General features: G+C 42.5%; 1 protein-coding gene across 3 annotated transcripts in view; it reads left to right on the top strand.

Annotated features, from left to right (window-relative positions):
• The window catches only part of ITGB8 (integrin subunit beta 8), a 153188-nt gene that overhangs the window by 58419 nt on the left and 74090 nt on the right, over window positions 1–20679 (top strand). For all 3 annotated transcript variants that reach the window (XM_033930923.1, XM_033930925.1, XM_033930924.1), the window contains 2 exons: window positions 11830–12076; window positions 12831–12996. In XM_033930923.1, the coding sequence (XP_033786814.1) occupies window positions 11830–12076; window positions 12831–12996 (413 nt within the window). The remainder of the gene's footprint in view (window positions 1–11829; window positions 12077–12830; window positions 12997–20679) is intronic.

Below are 20679 nucleotides of genomic sequence, written 5' to 3'. Positions count from 1 at the left end.
CAGTGCTGCTCACGGATGCCAGTCTTCTCGGTTGGGGAGCTCAGTGTCTGGGTCACTCAGCTCAGGGCACCTGGTCCATGGAGGAGGCTTCTTGGTCGATCAATGTCTTGGAGACCCATCCTCAGGAAATAGCCTCCCACATAGCCGGAGTGGAGAATGTTCAAACAGACTTCCTAAGTCGTCACGTTCTAGATCCCGGAGAGTGGTGTCTAAGCCGCGTGGCTTTTCAGTTGATAGTACATTCTTGGGGTCAGCCCCTCATGGATCTGATGGCCACAAGTGTCAACCTCAAAACACACCACTTCTTCAATCGTCGCAGAGACGGTCAGGCCGAGGGCCTAGATCCTCTGGTTCAACCATGGCCAACGGAGGGGCTGTTGTATATGTTTCCTCTGTTGACATTAGTGGACAGAGTTCTTTTCCGTGTAGTTTGACATCCAGGCCTTTAGGTTCTGGTGGCTCTGGATTGGCCTAGGCGGCCATAATACGCAGATCTGGTGAGGCATCTGGTGGCGGATCCTCTTCCTCTGCCTCTCTTTTAATGACCTTCTGACTCAGGGTCCCATTCCAATGTTCGATCTGAGTCCCTCTTGAAAGGGATCGCCTAGTTAAGAAGGGGTATTCAGATAGTGATCTCATCTCTCTTGGGGTCCCAGAGGCTTTCCACCTCTTGGGCTTATGTGAGGGTTTGGTGTATATTAGAGGAGTGGTGCGCTGCGCATGGAGTGGTTTCTTTTTGCGCTTCTTTGCCAACCATCTTAGAGTTTTTGCAGGATGGCCTGGATAGAGGACTGGCTTGGTCTTCTCTCCGGGTTCAGCTTGCGGCCTTGTCAGCCTTTCATGGGTTGTTGAAAGGTCAACATTTGACTGCCATTCCTGATGTGATTTGCTTCTTGCGGGTGGCCAAATAGTTCAAGCCTCCCTTATGATCCTCTGTTCCATCTTGGGATCTGAATCTGGTTCTGACAGTTCTGGTGCGCCCACTTTTTGAACTGTTGGGCGACTGTTCTTTGAAGGATCTTACTCTTAAAGCGGTCTTCTTGGTGGCCATTACTTTTGCTAGACGTGTTTCTGAGCTGCAGGCTTTCTCTTGTAGGGCTCCCTTCTTGGAGTTTTCTAGGGAGCGGGTTGTCTTGAGGCCTGTTCCTTCCTTTCTGCCAAAGGTAGTTTTTTCTTTTTCATGTCAATCAGGCAGTGGTCCTCCACAGTTGCGCAAGTTGAATGTCAGTCGGGTCCTTTGCTCTTATGTGCAGAGGACCCAGGAGATCAGGAAATCAGATTCTTTGTCCTTCTAGCGGGTCCTCGTATGGGGGATGGCGCTTCTAAGGCTACTATTGCGCACTGGATCAAGGAAACTATTGCTTCCGCTTATCTTCTGAAGAAGCAGCTTGTTCCAGAATTTCTCAAGGCTCATTCTACTCAGGGTCAGGCAGCTTCTTGGGCTGAGTCTTCTCTAGTGCCTCCAGTGGATATTTGCAAGGCTGCAGTTTGGGCTTCTCTGCATTCCTTTGTCAGACTGTGTGGATGTTCAAGCGTATTGGGACGCAGTATTCGGTGAACGTGTTCTGGTGTCAGCCCTTCGGGGGTCCCACCCTTAATGGGTACTGCTTTGGTACGTCTCATTTGTAAGGACTATACCAGTCTACCAGCGCTACAGAAGGAGAAATTAGGTTCTTACCTGCTAATTTTCTTTCTGTTAGCCTGTAGACTGGTCTAGTCCCCACCCTATCTATCTTGGTGCGGTGTGGTGATGGCAGGTTTTTATTTTGCTTGCGTGCAGATTTTAGTTTTTCTGTGGGTTCTAGAATTTTTTCTAGGGCTGGGGAGAATTAAGAACAGCAGCTCTGGCACAGCTGGTGAGCTGTGGGGATATTTTCTATACCAGAGATTAGTTCTACACACGTTCCACAATAGTTTACAAGTATTTGTTTTGACACTCCTGTTCGGAATATATTTTACTGTTTTCAGTTGAAGTCTTTTCTAGGTTCTGCTTGGCTATTCGGCAGACTGGATTGCTAGGGGGGAAGCTATACTGATATACAAGTTTGTTCTTGGTCTCCACCTTCTGGTAGCAGTGAGGTATATAACCCATTCGTAAGGGCTATACCAGTCTACAGGCTAACAGAAAGAAAGAAAATTAACAGGTAAGAACCTAATTTCTCCATATGTCTCTGCCAAATGCATACCATTTAGATGAATGTGCACATCTCTTAACCCCAGAAAGCATGGCTTTTTTAAAAAAAATCAGGATTTCAATGTAGCTTTCGCCTTCCCATTGATAGCTCAAAGTGACAGCTCAATGTTTCAGATTCAATAGGTATTTCCCTGCCTCCAGAACACTTGAAATCTAATTTTGTACCTGAGGAAATGGAGGGTGAAGAAATGGCACAAAGTGTCAGTAGTATTTGAATCCTGGCTTATTAGTCCACTGCTCTAACAAATACCCCAATACTGCTGCTCCTGAGTGTACATATATTCAGGCCTTCTTGTACAATCCTGCTCTATTCCTGCACTAGTGGGTTATTTTCCTATGGTCACCAGACAGCATGTAGGGGCTCATTATACAGAGTTTTGAGCCCCTCCCCTCTTAACTCAGGACTGCCTTCCAGGAATCCAGATTTTTCCTACAAGCCAGACTGTTGGAGTTTGATTTTTCTGCTTGTGTTTATTTTTCTTTAACTTCAGGATTTTTCTTCGCAAATTTCACCCTTGTGCTGCAGAGATTACCTACAGGGACAGGTCTGGCTCTGGGAGATCAGACTTTTCTGGCTGCCTCATTGCACCCTTTGGACAGACTGCATGTCGGTTCAGGGATCAGGGACCATTCCCTTGGGAGCTGGCTCATCCCAGGTTCATCTGCTAGTGGGTCTGAGATTAGGCTGCATGGCTCCATGGAGATGCACCCTGGATTAGAGCCAACTGCATCCCTTTGCCAAGTCACATCCGCACGGATGTCTGATAGAGGTCTCCTGCTACTGGTATTGAGTCGGTGGTGCTGTCAGAAGACTTAGCTGTCCAGTTTTCATGCTTGCAATAAATCTCTGTATTAGCTGTTTAAGCTTCCATTGCAGCAATAAACAGCACCTCATGGCACAGTGAGTACAGAGCTGACAGTCTGTCACGCTTATCTCCACTGTTCTATTCTTCTAAAGCACTCCCTGAAAGCTTGACTTTTTTAACAGGAGAAACTTTTCAGGTCCCCTTCAACATCGACCATGTCTTCATCAAAATCCAAGAATCATTCTCCGGAGGCATTGACTTTGGCATCCGCTTGATGTCTGCTCCAACAGTACTATCTACTTCTCCTAAAAATGCTAAGAAGCGTACCCATACTTCACCTTAAACTCAAACATCAGCGTCTTCTCAAGCATTGAGTAAGTCGATGCATGCCAAACGCTGGTGCAAGAAGTTGAGTTCTCATTCTCTGCAGTCAGTGTCTATTCAGAGGCAAGCCTCCAATGCCTTGATGCACTGTAGCACTGACTATACTGACAATATCTGCGGTACAATCTTTGCAGGAGCAAATCAAGGAGCTGTTTCAGAAGGAGTTGGCATTTATGTTGCAAATGCAACCTGCCTTTGTACTATCTTCGACTCTATTGGTACCATCCCAGCCTGAGCATCGTTTCACCAGGGACTCAGGTACAAACCTTTAATATCTCATAGGAATCATAGTTCTTCTTCTCACTCTACTTTGGATTGGCACCATGACACCGATAGGAGTTGTTCCAGGCACCACACTCATAGGTCTTCTCATCGACGTTGGTCTAAATCGAAAGACCACTGCTCCAGATGTGCCTTATCTCTTAAAAGAACTTATTTTGATTTAGATCTCTCAGATCCAACTTACTCTGATCCAGGACTCTCTGCCCCAGAGACAAGCCCTTCTAGTAAAGATGAAATGTGAATCTGAGCAGAGAGCTGAATTATTTGATGCCTTGGACTTTGAACAGATCCCTAAAGCTTGTTTAAAATTTCCCTGCCACCATCTCATGAAGGACACTATGTTTAAAAATTGGGAGACACCTCTTCTTGTACTTGTGCCACCCAGAAACCTAGAGTCCCTTTACAGAGTTCAGGCATGTCCAAGGTTTGACAAATCTCAAGTACAACATAACTTTTTCTCTTAGCCGAGTCTGCCCTTAAAAGATCATCCAGTACTAGGATATATGCCAGTGCTCCTCCTGGGAAAGAGGACCAAAGCCTGGTGAAATTTGGTCGCTGATTCTACCAGAACACCATGTTATCCCATGTTGACTATAATTTTTATATGACTTTCTACTTCAAGCAATTAGTCCAGCAGTTGGCTAGCTTTGAACAATATATTCCTGGGGGTATACTTGAGCAATTCCAAGATATAACCCATAATTTGCTCAAAACTAGGAAATTCATAGACAGATCAGTGTTTGATGCATTTGATGTCACCTCTAGGACTTCAGTGCTGTCTATTGCCATGCATTACTAAGCCTGGTTGTGGGTGTCTGACCTAGATCCTAATGTACAAGACTGTCTTGCTAATATCCCTTTTCTTGGAGATGAACACTTTGGTGAAAAAATTGAAGAGGCCACACAAAAAAATGACCGAACATGAGCACAGTATGACAACTCTTGTCAACTGCAAAATCTTCTAAGCCTCAAACTGCTAAGAGATACTACAACCCTAGGTATTAGTTATATTACAAGCAGCACTATTTTCACCCAACATCATCTTCTAGGCCTCCTACACAAAAGCCTCCCAGACAGCAAATATCACAGAAACCCGGTCTTTTTGACTCCCTCATCCAGAGACTAACCACCATTCTACTGTCTTACCTCCTTCTCATCCCTTTTGGAGGTTGTCTCACTCATTACCTCCATCGTTGTACTCTCATCACAACCAACAACTGGGTTTTAAGAGTCATAAGAGGCTATGCTCTTCATCATCAAGTTTCAAGTTTCAAGTTTATTAAAATTTGATGGTTCGCCTATTAAATCTAAGCGAATTACATAATAAAAGCATTATAGTATAGAACAATAAAACAAGTTATTTTACATTAACAATTTTCAAGGTGCTACGACAGATTGACAATACAGACGAACTGTGAAACATTAGGAAAGAACATTAGGGGATAATAGTTACAAATTGTAGTTTCCTCAAGGGAAGAAAGGGGGATGATGTGGGTAGGAACAAACGAGTAGGTTGGGGAAGATGTGTATGAAAGTATTGATTGTTTACATGTACTCCAAAGAGTTGTTCTAAAGGTTAAATGAGGATTTGAAGAGATAAGTTTTTAGATTAGTTTTAAATAAATTGAGGTCTTTGATGTTTCTGATATATAGGGGGAGGGTATTCCAGATAAGAGGAGCCATAACTGAGAAGATGTCATGGCGTCTGGTTCCTATTATTTTCAATGAGGGAACCATTAACAGACCTTGAGTGTTGGACCGAAGTGAACATTTTGAAGTATGAGGGATTAAGAGCCGATCTATAAACTGTGGCTCGTTAGTATCTAATGTTTTAAATACCAATAATGCTATTTTATATGTTGTGCGTTGATTAATGGGCAACCAGTGAGATTCTATGAGATAGGGAGTTACGTGATCGTATTTTTTTCCATGGTGGATTATTTTGATGGCGATGTTTTGTATTATTTGTAATTGTCTTTGATCCTTTTGAGTGATGTTCATGAGAAGTGAATTACAGTAATCGAGTCTGGATATTATAAGGGAGTGTATTAAGATATTTAGAGATTTTGGTTCCAGATATTTTGACATTGAACGGATTAAACGTAGACGATAGAAACAACTTTTGACTGTATTGTTGATGTGTTCTTGGTAAGAGAATTTGTCGTCGATTATTACTCCTAATATCTTAAGGGATGTGACGAGTTCGATTGCTGTGTTATCAATTGAGAAAGGCATAGATAGAGTTATGCCCTGTTTGAACGGAAAGAACAACGCCTTTGTTTTCACTATGTTTAACGCAAGTTTATTCTGAGTGAGCCAGTTTTTGATTTTTTCTAATTTTTGATTGATTTGTATTATTTCATTGGAGTTTTCCGGATTGACTGGATGAATCAGTTGAATATCACAGACCTCCAAGAAAGTATTCTTTCGACTCACAGCAGGCCTCCCTTCTTCTACAAGAACTCTTGGCTCTCCTACAATTGAATGCTACCGAACTAGTTCCTCCTTGGCAGAGGGGCTGAGGGTTCTACTTGAAATATTTCCTCATACCAAAGAAGACCAAAGGACTGCACCCAATCCTCAACTTCTGAGCCCTCAATATGTTTGGTCAAGGAGAAGTTTGCATGCTGTCCCTAGGCACTTTCTATCCCCTCTTAGAGAAGAATGACTGGCTTGCTCTCTGAGTCTTGAAGCATATACTCATCCCTATTCTTCTGGCCCACAGGCAGTACCTCTGCATTCAGATAGGACCTCATCATCTACAGTACAGGGTGCTGACCTTCAGTCTAGCATCGGCACCTAGAGTATTCACAAAGTGTTTAGTTGTCATAGCTGCAGCCTTCTGCTCTTTCAGCTTTTTTTGTGTTCTCTTATTTGGATGACTGGTTGATTAAAAGTATCCTCGCCTCAAGCAGCTCAAGTAGCAATGTCCTCAACCATACTGTAGCTTTTGGGATTTGCGATCATCTACCAGAAATCCCATCTCCAACCATCTCGGACACTGGAATTCATAGGAGCTTTATTGGATACAACTCAAACTCGTACCTACCTCCCCAGCAGAGGCTCGACAGTCTAATTCTCCTTTGCAACCAGGTCTCTACTCAACAAACCATCACAGCGCATCAGATGATGCATCTACTAGGGCACATGGCATCCACAGTTCATGTTATTCCATTTGTCTTTCTTCATCTCGGAGATCCCCAATGGACTCTGGTCTCTCAGTGGTCTCAGGCCACAGATAAGGTCTCCCATCAACTCTGAATCATCTCTCTTTAACATTCTTTGCATTGATGGTTCATCCCAACAAACCTCTAAAGGGGCCTACTATTTCATGTGCCCCTGCATCAAAAGCTGTTAACGACAGATGCGTCCATGTTTGGATGGGAAGCTCACTTGGACAGCCTTCATACTCAAGGAAATCCTTTCACATTAATCTCCTAGAGCTGTGAGAAATTTGCAGAGTATGGCATACATTTCAGTGTCACCTTCTCAATCAAGTAGTCCTGATACACACAGGAAGTAAAGTCACTATGTACTATGTAAATAAGCAAGGGGACACTGGATCTCACCTCCTTTGCCAAGAAGAGGCTCAAATTTGGAACTGGGTATTCCTCAAAGTTGGGTACCTGGCGGGCAAACAGAATATACCAGCTAAGCAAATATTTTCAACCTCACGAGTGGTCACTGAACACAAAAACAGTACAACAAATCTTCTCAACATGGGGAACCTCTCAGATAGATCCGTTTGTGTCTCCCATCAATTACAGCTTCCACAGTTTTTTGCTCCAAACTACTCTCCTCCCACCAACTGGAATCTGATGCTTTCCTGCTAGACTAGACAGTTAAATTTCTCTAAGCGTTTCCTCCAATACCTTTAATAGAAAAATTTATTTTCAAACTCGGGTGGGAACCAACTGTTATGATTCTCGTTGCTCCAAAATTGCAAGATAGCCTTGGGTTCCCTCTTCTACTTCAACTCAGTGTCTAGGAACCCATCCCTCTGCAGACTTTCCCAACTCTTATCAATCAGAACAAGGGATCCCTCCTCCATTCCAATCTGCATTCACTAGCTCTCACAGCAAGTAAATGAATTCCATCTCTCCAGTCCAGTATTGGCTATTTTAGATGCTTGCCCTGGATAACATCTGTTACAGGTAGGTAATTGTGCTATATCAAACCCTGAGATTTCAGAGCTCTGCCTTCTTCTTGGGTTGTGGGTGCACTACATACTCGGGAGGATCTGAATTTCAGTTTTCTACCTAACAGCCTAAATTTTGCTTCCAGAACCTCCCTCCCACATTTTCCTAAGTCATTGTACCAAGATACAGGCTCCTCCTCACATGTACCAATACAGCAGGCTCCTCCCCAGCACTATCAAAAATCCTATCTAGGTCTGTGGCTAGCGTAACTGAAGGTGCTTAAATGTAAGGTATTCTGGTGCTGGGTTATGCCAGTATTCTCATAGGGAATCTGGGTGCCCAGATGCTGTTATAGAAATAAAATAGGCTCTCACTGTGTGGCATCAAAGTGCCTAAATGAAGGGTGCTCACTTAGTTTCCAAGTTTAATCAATTCTTATTATACCATCCATTACATGTATCTAGATCAGACATGGGCAAACTACGGCCCGTTGGCCATATGCGGCCCGTTTAGTTTTTTAATCTGGCCAGCAGCGTCTGCCTTAGCCCTTTCTCTTACCATCATCGTGTAAGGCGGCCGCTGCAAAGCGCCAGGCGGCCCCATGCTGCGGCAGCCGTGAAATGCTGCTCATGCGGGCGGTCACATCATTCTGAGTCAACTGGAAATCCTGGGCACTGAACGGATTCACCTGGGTCAGAGAGGCAACGGACGAATAAATGTCAGGTTGATGCTGCAGGAGGCACCTTGTAACGCGCGTTGCTTTGTCTGCCCTTTGGGGGGAGGGTTATTTCTTTCTTTCTTTTCTTTGTTGTTGTTGTTATTAATCACTAGTATTTTAGCCCGTTACATTAACGGGTGCTAGAATATATGTCTGTTTGTTTTTATTTCTGTCTCTATCTCTGTCCCGCTGTCTTTCTTTATGTCTGTCTCTCTCCCTGGCCCCCTTTGTCTGTCTGTCTTTCTGTGTCTCTCCCTGTCCCTGTGTCTTTCTTCTTTTCTTTCTGTCTCCCTTCCTCCCACTGGTGCTAGAATATGTCTGTCTTTTTTTCTGTTTCTCTCCCTACCCCTGTCTTTTTCTTTCTGTCTCTCTTCCTCCCGCTGTCTTTCTTTCTGTCTCTCTCCCTCCCTGGCCCCCTTTGTCTGTCTGTCTTTCTGTCTCTCTCCCTGTCCCTGTGTCTTTCTTCCTATCTTCTTCCTACTTTTACTGACTGGCTATCCATTAAAACTTCCCATAGGCGTCTTTTAAGTTAAAAAGAAACTTCGGCCTGGCCTGTAGGTCAGGGGTTTCTCGGGCTGACTGCCACTCGCTGCTAGTGGCTCCGTGCTCGGCCGTGGCGGCCTGCAGATGCCGACAGCCGCCACGGCCTGCAGATGCCAGCAGCCGCCATGGCCTGCAGATGCCAGCAGCCGCCGCGGCCTGCAGACGCCGACAGCCACCGTGGCCTACAGCTGCCGCGGCCTGCAGCCGCCTACAGCCGCCGCGGCCGACATCCGCCTCGGGGGAAGAGAGAAAGAGAGAGAGATTCACGCGCATGCGCACTCCTACCTGCGGTGCCCTACAGCGCACGGAAAACGGGAGCATGCAGGTGGGAGTGCGCATGCACAGCTTAAGGTTTTATTATATTAGATTGCTGTTTACTCTTCCTGCAGCATCAGAGCCGCCAGGCTCCTCTGTCAAATATAAGAACCCATTGTGGCCCACGAGTCAAAAAGTTTGCCCACCCCTGATCTAGATGGTTTACAATAGTTAAATACAGTAAAAGTTAAAAAAGCAAAATATACAACGTCTGTATCTTGCCTCATTAACATTTTTCTTTTTTGTACGTATTGTATATTAAAATTCAATAAAATCTTTGAACTTAAAAAAAAAAAAAGCTAAATATAATCTAAAATTATTGAGTGGGAGAGGACAGACTTGACATACTCAAAGAATTGAATTGCTCCCTTATAGTGTAACTCTGTAGCAGCGTGATTGTATCTATTTTATGCCTGTCCTATAAAGAGAAGTAGTACCTACTTTGCATTCTGGAATACGGTCACATGAGGGTGAAAACGCTCTCGTAAGTTCTTTTGAACTAGAACATATGTAAATTATAGTATTCTATAATTTACATGTGTGCTTGTATATTCTGCCCAGACTCCGCTCATGTGCATGACCCTGGCAAAGTAATCATGGTACATACTTTTCCACTAGAGTGTATTCTATAAGAAGTAGGTTCATGCATACATAACACCATTTTCACCTCCTTACCACTTTCAACTATGCAGCTCCTTATTGAAGTACCCCCTTTGTACACCATTTACCGTATGTTTTTGTCTTTTGACCTGGGAGTTTCCTCTTGCTTCTTTGCAAGTCCAGTTCCATCAGAAACAGTTACAGGGATCTGGCACCACAAGCCTTCATATGGAGCTACCCATACATATATTTTTAATGTTTTCACTAATATTCTACAATATCACTATCCTTTCTGCAATACAGCTAGCTTGGTTGTTGCTTCTGGAACCATGAATTTAGTTATTAGGCATTGCCCATAAACAATGACTAAACCATCTCTTCTCTAGAGCTGTGACCTTTGCAGCTTGCCATCCCTATTCTCAGGCAACCCAGGGAGAAGACAACTCAATTTGGAAATCAAAATGGGAACCTTCTTCATAATAGTGGACCACACTGCCAATGGACTTATCCTAAAACAGTTTTTGCTGATATTTATAGCAAGTTCATATAAATTACCATGCATTTAAGTGCATTAGCCCCTATGTGTTTCTTTGGGAGGTATGGGCTGCTGGTAACAAATATGTTACTGCCAAAACACTGGCAGACACAGAGAGGAACAGATAAAATGCATTCCAGTCCTCTGATATGAAGAATGAGATATGACAAGTGGTCTAATTAACACCATTAATCTGGGAACAATAAAACAAGCAAAACCTTGAAGGGAGCAAGAACAGGACTTCAAGGTCAGTTTGATAAAATTAGGAAACAAAATATGCAAAGTATCTATGCATTTATGTTAGAACTGGAGAACGGTGCGATATCAGAACCTTGACAGACTTAACAGAAAATAGATGCATTTGAGAGATTTTTGCAGGAGTTTGCTATTTGGGAGAGAGGTTTAGTCTGTCCTTTTTGAAAATGTGACAATCGTAACTGTTGAATGATCTGTGGATGCTCAGATATATCAGTTTTGTTTCTTCTGCTCCTAGACCTTTTTTTAAATCTTTTTTTTTCTTTTTTGTCATCCTACTGTTAACTTCACTATGGTCATAGGGAACAACTTGAACTTATTTGCTGTAGTGATATCTCTGTTCTGGGAGATCATGGAATTTTTTTTTTTTTTAAAGATAGATCTCTTGCTCCTTTAAATCCTCCGAAGGGCTATTGTTTTGTTTTTGTTTAATCTGTAGAGAATTCATGAAATTATAAGGAAAGAGGTTTCCTGTTTCTGAAAGTTAAATGCACTGCTTGCCCTGGGATCGGTAGCATGGAATGTTGTTGTTTGGGATTCTGCCTGGTACTTGTGACATGACCTGGCCAATGTAGGCTAGATGGACCATTGCTCTGATCCAATATGGTTATTCTTATGTTATTATGTAATGTTTGTAGGCTCTATAAAATGAAGCATCCAGTTAAAATGATATGTTGATCATAGGCATGTGGAATCTCTTGGAGAGAGGAAGAGATAGTTGCTGCTGTGGATGGGCAGACTGGATGGGTCATTTGGCCTTTATCTGCCATCATATTTCTATGTTTCTATATTTCCTTAGTGTTAACTAGGACAAAATACAGTCTGATTTATTAAGACTTCCATTTCATATATCTTCTTCTCCTTTCTTTTATGTTAAATTGCATTTATTATATTTAATTTCTCTTATGACTAACACAATACCAGCACAACACCAGAAACCTAGCACCAACCCTACTTAAAACACAAATATGGCAAAAAGGCTTGAATTTGATATAGACATCATTTAAAATTTTATATTTATAAATATTTGCTTAATGTGTGTTTCATTTTCTAAATAGGAGCAGAAGCAAATTTTACATTAACAATTCGTCGCCTGGAGAAATATCCTGTGGATCTTTACTATTTAGTTGATGTGTCTGCATCTATGAGTGAAAGTATAGTAAACTTAAATTCAATTGGACTTGATTTGTCTCAGAAGATGACAAATGTCTCTCGTGATTTCCGATTTGGATTCGGATCATTTGTGGATAAAGCTATATCACCATATATTAGTAGTCATCCACCCAGAATCAATAATCCTTGCAGGTACGTACTATTTGACATATAATTGTACTTGATGAACACTGTATGGAAATATTATGAACCAGATTCAGAGTATTGCTACTGAAGCATGTATCTTTTGCATAGTGAGGAAATATACAGAGGGAAAACAATTTTTATGTGGCTTGAAATTCTGTTGTATGTTAATTTTTTTTTTTCTGTTAGGTCTTTATGCATTCATCCTGATAGAATTCTTGAGCTATACATAGGTTCAAATGTTTAAACTTTCACAAAAAGTTTAAAGGCCAGATTTGAGAAGGAAGATTATAGCATAATGGTTCAAACCCCACGCTGCTCCTTGTGACCGTGGGCAAGTTACCTAATCTTCCACTGCCCCAGGTATATTAGACCAGGTATATTAGATAGACTGTGAGCCTGCTGGGACAGATGGGGGAAAATGCTTGAATACCTGATTAGGCTGGAGCAATCACTGGCTTTTTGTATAGTGTGTTTAGTGCTACTATCTGTATAGGAATCTATATAGAAATGAAGCAGTTCTATAAGTGAGTGTCTCCTTTTAGGTACCCTAATGCCTAGATCTGAATTTGATTGGCTAAGCAGCATCTGCCTGTTGCCTGCTCGACCAATCAAATTCAGAGCAGTGCCTTCGGGGGATTCGCTCCACCCTCTTTAAGCCCTGGATGCACACCACTGGTCCCTCCTAATCAAACTGTAATTGATAATGAAGGATATACTAGTACATCTTAAAAACCTGAGTTATGTTTGTTTTGTCTTGTAGTGGTTACCGTTCTGACTGTATGCCTTCTCATGGCTATATTCATGTGCTTTCCTTGACCGATAATGTAACAGAATTTAGAAATGCAGTGAGGAAACAAAAACTTTCTGGAAATATTGATTCACCCGAAGGCGTATTTGATGCTATGCTTCAAGCAGTTGTATGCCAGGTAAGCAAATTCAAGAATAATTAGAATTCATGGCGGCATTGTATTTAAAGTTCTAGTGAATGCAAGTGTCCTTAATGATTTAGAACAATTTACAATAGATTGGATTTTAATTGTACATTTGATTTGTCCTTTCCAAACTTGGATTTAAAGCAAATTGCATTCAAGTACAGTAGGCATTTTCTTGCCCCAGGGAACTTTCATTCTAAGAGGCTGGTATATTGCAGATGATTTTCACTAAAGGGACTTTGCATGATAAAAGTCTCCATAATTTTCAAAAGCACTAAAGTGTTGACATTTTATCACCCTTTACAGCTTAAAAAACAAACAAAAAAGCACACACACTTTGGTAAATAAATTGGAAAATCTGGCAGTTTGGTGTGGGCCCTAAAGTATACCTCCTATCTGCCGTATTCTTAACCTATCCATTTCCACTGCAACTGTAACATAAGAAAACATAAAAGCTTGCTTCTATACCGCATTACGGTATAATGCGGATTACAAAGAGAGAAGAAACAATCGAGAGGCCAGGTCAGAGAAGCAAGCATCCTGGAGATGAATATGGGGCTACATGGATGGTGTCGTCGAGAGTGTTTTGGCTTCCTGGACCATGGGATAATTTTTCAAGGGCTGCTGAGCAAGGATGGCATCCATCTATCAACGAAGGAAAGAAGTGTCTTCAGCGGCAGGCTGGCTAATATATTGAAGAGGGCTTTAAACTAGAAGTGATGAGGCAGGGTGATCAAATCCACCAGGTGAGTATAAGCCTTCAGGTAAGTAAATCACTGAATACCTCTACATGGATGGGAAAAGGGGGCAATGTCTGGAAATCAGTATTTACTAATGCTCGAAGTATGGGAAACAAAATTCTGGATCTAGAAGCAGTGATGGAAGAAGACGAGTTGAATATAGTGATGATCACAGAGGCATGGTTCATGGAGAGCCATAACTGGGATGTAGTTATACTGAGCTATAATCTGTTCAGGAAAGACAGGGTAGGAAGAAAAGGAAGAGGAGTAGTGTTATATGAAAAGACAAACATCAAAATAGCGGAGTGGGCATATAAATTCATATAATATGCAAAAAGTTTTTCAACAAACTTCTCAAAATACTCTCCAAGACATCAAAAAAAGTTTGCATAAACATCCAATGTGCTGGCTGAAAAATAGTGTTGTAATAATATTGGAAAGGTAGAAGACCTCAGACTCCTTTTCCCAACTTTCAATAGACCAGTTTACGCTGATCAATTCATGAGATGTTCTGTCAATCACTGGTCTACCACCTCCCCCAAATATCAACTATATCAAAATTAATTGAAAAATCATAAAAGGAACTTGGCTTCTGATGATTAATCTCTTATAATCGCTGATCTCTGGTCACTGATCCCAATGGGGCCCGTTTCGCCCTAAAGCTTCATCAGGAGATCAGAAGACACATTGTCCCCATGTAGCCCTGTTCCACATAATAAGATTGTGATATCTGCAGCGATTACCTGCAGCATATCAAACAAAAACAATTAGCCATTGTGTCGTGCCCAATTGAATGAGAGGATATATTGGTTGTGATGGTAGTGTTGAGGTTGAGGTTGTTTTCTGTTCGTGGCTGGGGTTGAAGGATTTATTTGCTGCTGTTTTAGAGGTTGTAGTTTTTCATAATAAAGGAGGCGTCTGTTTGTTGGATTAGTCTATAACAGAAGCAGCTTTTCCAGTATTTCAGGAGATGTTAGTTTGGATATTGTTGGTTCAACTTATTCTATTTCATTTCCACCTTTCCAATATTATTACAATACTATTTTTCAGCCAGCACATTTGATGTTTATGCAAACTTTTTTTGATGTCTTGGAGAGTGCTTTGAGAAGTTTGTTGAAGAATTTATATGCCCACTCCACTATTTTGATGTTTGTCTTTTGATGAAAATCAATTGGAGTAGTTTGTCTTCTTTTTTGTCTAAAGTGGTTTACAAAGAAAACATACATAATCATGTAAACACATATAATCAAAACAATATTATACGTTGACTTATCACAATGAGGGCGTCGAGGCCAAGCTCGAGGCCAGTCCCGCAGGATCCATGGGGCCAAAGAGTTGGAGAATCTTGGCCACCCATCTATGAAGAGCCCGCGGTTGTAAAGTCGCACAAAGGGGGCCACGACTCAGCGCAATGCTCTGCACCCAGGCACTCCACACACCAACGATGAGGATCGGTGATGGAGATAATCCGGTTGCACTTAGTGCAGTTTTTAAATCCGGAACGAGGCCGGGACATAAGAAAAAAGAGAGCCGTAGCCCCGCGAGGCCAGGCGGCCAAAGGAAGACCTGGAACCCGGTCAAAAATAAATGAACTGAAAAAAAATAAAAATAAAGAAAATGAAAGACGCGAGCACAGCGACTCAAAAGAAACTAACCAAATAAGCCGTGGGGCAAGTGGGACAATGAGATCGCGCGAAGCAAGGGAACAGTGCTTTTGGCTCCATGGAAAACAGAGAACTGAGGACATGCTCAGAAGCTGCATGCCCTAGGCAGGGCGGGAGGGGCACGCGCACATGCGCGGGCCAATCGCAAGCTTGAAGGTCTTCGAGCAACTCTGCTTGCGAAAACGTCCGCTAGGGGGCTCCGTTGGTGACGCCACCCACATGTTGAGAATATGCTGCCTGCTTGTCCTTAGATAAAATAGATTATCAAAATCTAAACCTAATAAAAGCTCTCACAAACAGATGTGTTTTTAATTGTGTCATAAAAGGCATCTTGTTCTTACATAACCTCAAACATCCTGGCAGAGCATTCCATTTCAGAGGACCCGCCACAGAAATGGCTGTTGCTTGCATCGTCTTGTAATGGGTTTCACCAAGTACAGTGGTACCTCGGTTTACGAGTGCACCAGTTTGTGAGTGTTTTGCAAGACAAGCAAAACTTTCTCAAACTTGGTGCCTCGTAAACCGAGCTTGCCTCGCAGTACGATGCCCCCCCCCCCCGCGATCCGGCATCCCCCCAGCGATCCGGCATCCCCTCCCCGCTCACGTTGCCACCCTCCACCGCGATCCTACTTCCCCCCCGAGCAGTCAATGACACCCTTTACCTGACTTGGCACCAGTGCCGGTGCCCGAAGATCCTCCCTCTTCTGGCGCAGCCTGGGCTGGGCGGTGGTCGGAGATCCTCCTTCTTCTGGTCTGGGCTGGGCTGGACTGGCTTTGAGCATTTGCGCATGCTCAAAGCCTTCTGGTCTTGCTCTCAATCTCGGAGAGAGCGAGACCAGAAGGCTTTGAGCATGCGCAAATGCTCAAAGCCAGTTCAGCCCAGACCAGAAGAAGGAGGATCTCCGACGCACCGCCCAGCCGCGCCAGAAGAGGGAGGCTCTTCGGGCACCGGCACTGGTGCCAAATCGGGTAAAGGGTGTCATTGACTGCTCGGGGAGGGGGGAAAGTAGGATCGCGGTGGAGGGGGGGCAACGCGAGCGGGGGGGATGCTGGTTCGCAGGGGGGGGAAGCTGGATCGTGGGGAGGGGTTTGGAACAGCATCTGATTCCTCAAGGGGGGGGAGAATGGAGCAGCGCTGGTAGCCTCGTGGGGGGGGAGGAGGTGGAACCAATCAAAGCAGTTTCCCTTACTTCCTATGGGGAAACTTGCTTTGATATACGAGCAATTTGGTTTATGAGCATGCTTCTGGAACGAATTATGCTCGTAAACCAAGGTTCCACTGTACTTCTATTGATAGCCTCATGGCAGATTCAGATCTTAACATTCTAGATGGTATATAATGTTTCAGTTCTTGCTTTAGATACCATGGTGCTACCCCATAGATTGCTTACAACCATCAAAATTTTGTATTCAATTCTACATTGAATTGGCAACTCAGTGGAGACTTTCAGTACTGGCGTTATATACTCATTCCATGTCACCTCTGTAATCATTCTCACCACTACATTTTGCACAACTTGGAGTGCTTTGATTTTATTTTTTTGTAATACCTAACAATATGGAGTTTGAACAATACAATCTGGATAATACCAAGCTCTGCACCATAGTTTAAAAATCCAACCTAGACATCATATTTCTCACTCTTGACAATAATCATAATTGAAAGAATGCTCCTTTGACAACTTGTAAAATATGTGTCTTCATGGAAAGCTGTGCATCCAGAATCACCCTTAACATCTTGATATGTGATGCCATGGTAAAGACCACACCTCTTATCTTCAGCTCCTTCAGCTCTAACAAGATTTCATCATTTCCAACAAACATCATTTGATTTTTTTATATTCAAAACTAGCTTATTATCGTGCATCCACGTTGTTATGCACTCCATACACTCAAGCCAATTTCTTCTTAACAAAATGTACTCCCCCAATCACATTCATATTAAAGCCACACAATTGCAGGAACTGCAGGGCAAGGAAGAGGCACTGTGGATCAATTTGGAGAGAGGGAATGGTAAATATATTTACATTGGTGTGATATATAGGCCTCCTTCACAAACAGAAGAAGTGGACAGAGATTTAATAGTAGACCTTCAGAATATATCTAAAAAAAGGAGAAGTTTTACTAATGGGTGATTTTAACATGCCAGATGTTGATTTGGTGTATCTCTATTGCAGGTTCTTCTAGCAGTAGAGAGATCCTGGATTCTCTACAAGGAGAACTGTTCCAGCTGTTGGTAATGGAACCCACGTGGGATGGGGTCATACTGGACTTAGTGCTTATAAATGGGGAAAGTGTTTCTGATGTTACAGTGGGTGATCATCTGGCATCCAGTGATCACTGCATAGTACGGTGTATTATTAAGGCGGGTATAGAGAGGGCTCATTCAAAGTAAAGGTTCTAGATTTTTTTTAAATCTAACTTTGTTCTGATAGAAGATTATCAAGGAAATGATGTCTGGATGGAAACGTCTAGAAGAAGTAGAAATGCAGTGGGGGAAAACTGAAAGGAGTAAGGGCGACAAATCTTTTTGTGAGGCAAGTAAGTAAAAGTAAGAGGAAAAGAAGGCCACTTTGGTTCTCAAAATTAGTAGCTGAGAAAGTAAAGAATAAGAGGTTAGCTTTCATAAACTACAAAAGAGGAAGATAGGCAAAAATATCTGGGAAATGAAGAGAAGCTGGTTGAGAAGTCAGGAAAGCAAAGATACAAATGGAAGAAAAAATAGTTGACATGATAAAATGAGGAGACAAAACATTTTTTAGATACACTAGTGATAGGAAGAAGTGCAAAAGTGGCATTGTGAAAGTCTAAAATGAAGGGGAGGAATATGTAGAAACTGATAAAGAAAAAGCTGAATTGCTGAACAAATATTTCTGTTCTGTGTTCACGGCTGAAGATCCGGAGTGGGACCGCAGAAGACAAATGAGAATAGGGACATGGAGTGGTAGACCAGATCGATTTTCAGAGGATTGTGTTCATGAGGAGCTAGCTAAATTTAAAGGTAGTCAAAGCAATAGGGCCAGATGGTATACATCCAAGGGTGCTGAAGGAACTTAGGGAAGTTCTGGTGACTCCACTGATTGACCTTTTCAATGCTTCTCTAGAGTCAAGAGTGGCACTCTAGAGAAGGGTGAATGTAGTCCTTCTACACAAAAGTGGAAGTAAGGAAGAAGTAGGGAATTACAGGCCAGTAAGTCTGATTTCTGTGGTACGCAAATTAATTGAAACACTTTTAAAAGAGAATGTGGTGAAGTTTCTGGAATCCGGTGGACTACAGGACCAGAGACAATATGGATTCACTAGAAGTAGGTCTTGTCGGACAAATCTGATCAATTTCTTTGATTGGTGACCAGAGAATTGGGTAGAGGGGAGTGCACTAGATGTGGTATATTTAGATTTTAGCAAAGCCTTTGACAGTGTTCCACCCAGACGTCTAATAAATAAACTGAGTGTCCTTGGGATGGGCCCTAAAGTGACAAGCTGGGTCAGGAGCTAGTTAAGTGGAAGATGAGAATGTAGTGGTAAATGGAGATCTCTTAAGAAAGTGATGTTACCAATGGTGTGCCTCAAGGTTCTGTTCTTAGGCCTGTTCTTTTTAACATTTAGCGATATTGCTGAAGGACTGTCAAGTAAGATTTGCCTCTTTGCGGATGATACCAAAATCTGCAATAGAGTAGACACCTTGGATGGTGTGAATAACATGAAAAAAGACCTAGTGAAGCTTGAAGAATGGTCTGAAATTTGGCATCTAAAATTTGATGCTAAGAAATACAAGGTCATGCATTTGGGCTAGAAAAACCCAAGGGAACGGTACAGTTTAGGCGGTGAAGAACTTATGTGCATGACAGAAGGGCAGGACTTGGATGTGATTGTATGTGATGATCTTAAAGTGGCCAAACAGGTTGAAAAAGTGATGGCAAAAGCTAAAAGGATGCTAGGGTGCATAGGAAGAGGTATGGCCAGTAGGAAAAAGGAGACCTCATTTAGAATATTGTGTAACATTCTGGAGACACTATCTTCAAAAAGATATTAAAAAGAATGGAGTCTGTCCAGAGGAAGGCTACTAAAATGGTGCATGGTCTTTATCATAAGGCGTATGGGGGCAGACTTAAAGATCTCAATAAGTATACTTTTAGAGGAAAGGTGGGAGAGTGGAGATATGATAGACGTTTAAATACCTACATGGCTTAAATGTGCATGAGTCGAGTCTATCGATTGAAAAGAATGAGGACATAGGATGAAATTAAGAGGTGACAGGCTCAGGAGTAATCTAAAGAAATACTTTTTTACTGAAAGGGTGATAGATGCGTGGAGACAGAGACTGTCTGAATTCAAGAACATAAGAACATAAGCCGTGCCTCTGCTGGGTCAGACCTGAGGTCCATCATGCCCAGCAGTCCGCTTACGCGGCGGCCCATCAGGTCCAGGACTTGTATACTAGTCCTCTATCTATACCCTTCTATCCCCTTTTCCTTCAGAAAATTGTCCAATCCCTTCTTGAATTCCAATACCGTACCCTGTCCTATCACTCCCTCTGGAAGCGCGTTCCAGGTGTCCACCACCCGTTGGGTGAAGAAGAACTTCCTAGCATTGGTTCTGAATCTGTCTCCTTTTAATTTTTTGGAATGCCCTCTCGTTCTTGTAGTTGTCAAAAGTTTGAAGAATCTGTCCCTGGGATAGGCACGTGGGATCTCAGAGAAAGAAAGAGATAATGTTTACTGCGGATGGTGTTACCCCTGGGCGCTTTGGCAATGACAAACAATACTCCCAGCATGACCCCTGTAGATAGAGGACCCCTTCAGGATTTTGACTAGGACTAGGTCACCGCCTAGCAGTGCATTTATGGGTAGGTATAGGTAAGTAATGACCAATCTACCATTCAGAATATCATGAATCAAAATATAAGTTTATTAAGGCCACTGGGCAAATTAGGCTTTCACACTGTGTCAATGTTCCTGGCACACAGCACTGATAATTCTCATGAACATTGCAAATATAGTCCAATTTCAACACACTGGTCACAGTCGCTGAACAAAAAGCAAACTTGGCAAAACTGTCCCAGTTACCTTCACTGGGCAGTTCCAATGAGAAAACAAAAAGCAGAATAATAAACCAAAATAAATGCTTTACCAAAATCGATATGTTCTGGGTTGTAATTCCCAGCCTGAGATAATTGCTGAGCTGGTTTACACAGACGTGATTCAGGCAGTCTCTGCCAGCTCTTCTTATCAGCACCTCCCCATACTCAGGCAGTGAAACGGGAGTGCTCAAGG

This window comes from Geotrypetes seraphini, chromosome 2 (assembly GCF_902459505.1).
Source record: "Geotrypetes seraphini chromosome 2, aGeoSer1.1, whole genome shotgun sequence".
Lineage (NCBI taxonomy): Eukaryota > Metazoa > Chordata > Amphibia > Gymnophiona > Dermophiidae > Geotrypetes > Geotrypetes seraphini.
The sequence above is the reverse complement of the archived record's forward strand: the minus strand, read 5'-3'. Positions and strand labels throughout refer to the sequence as shown.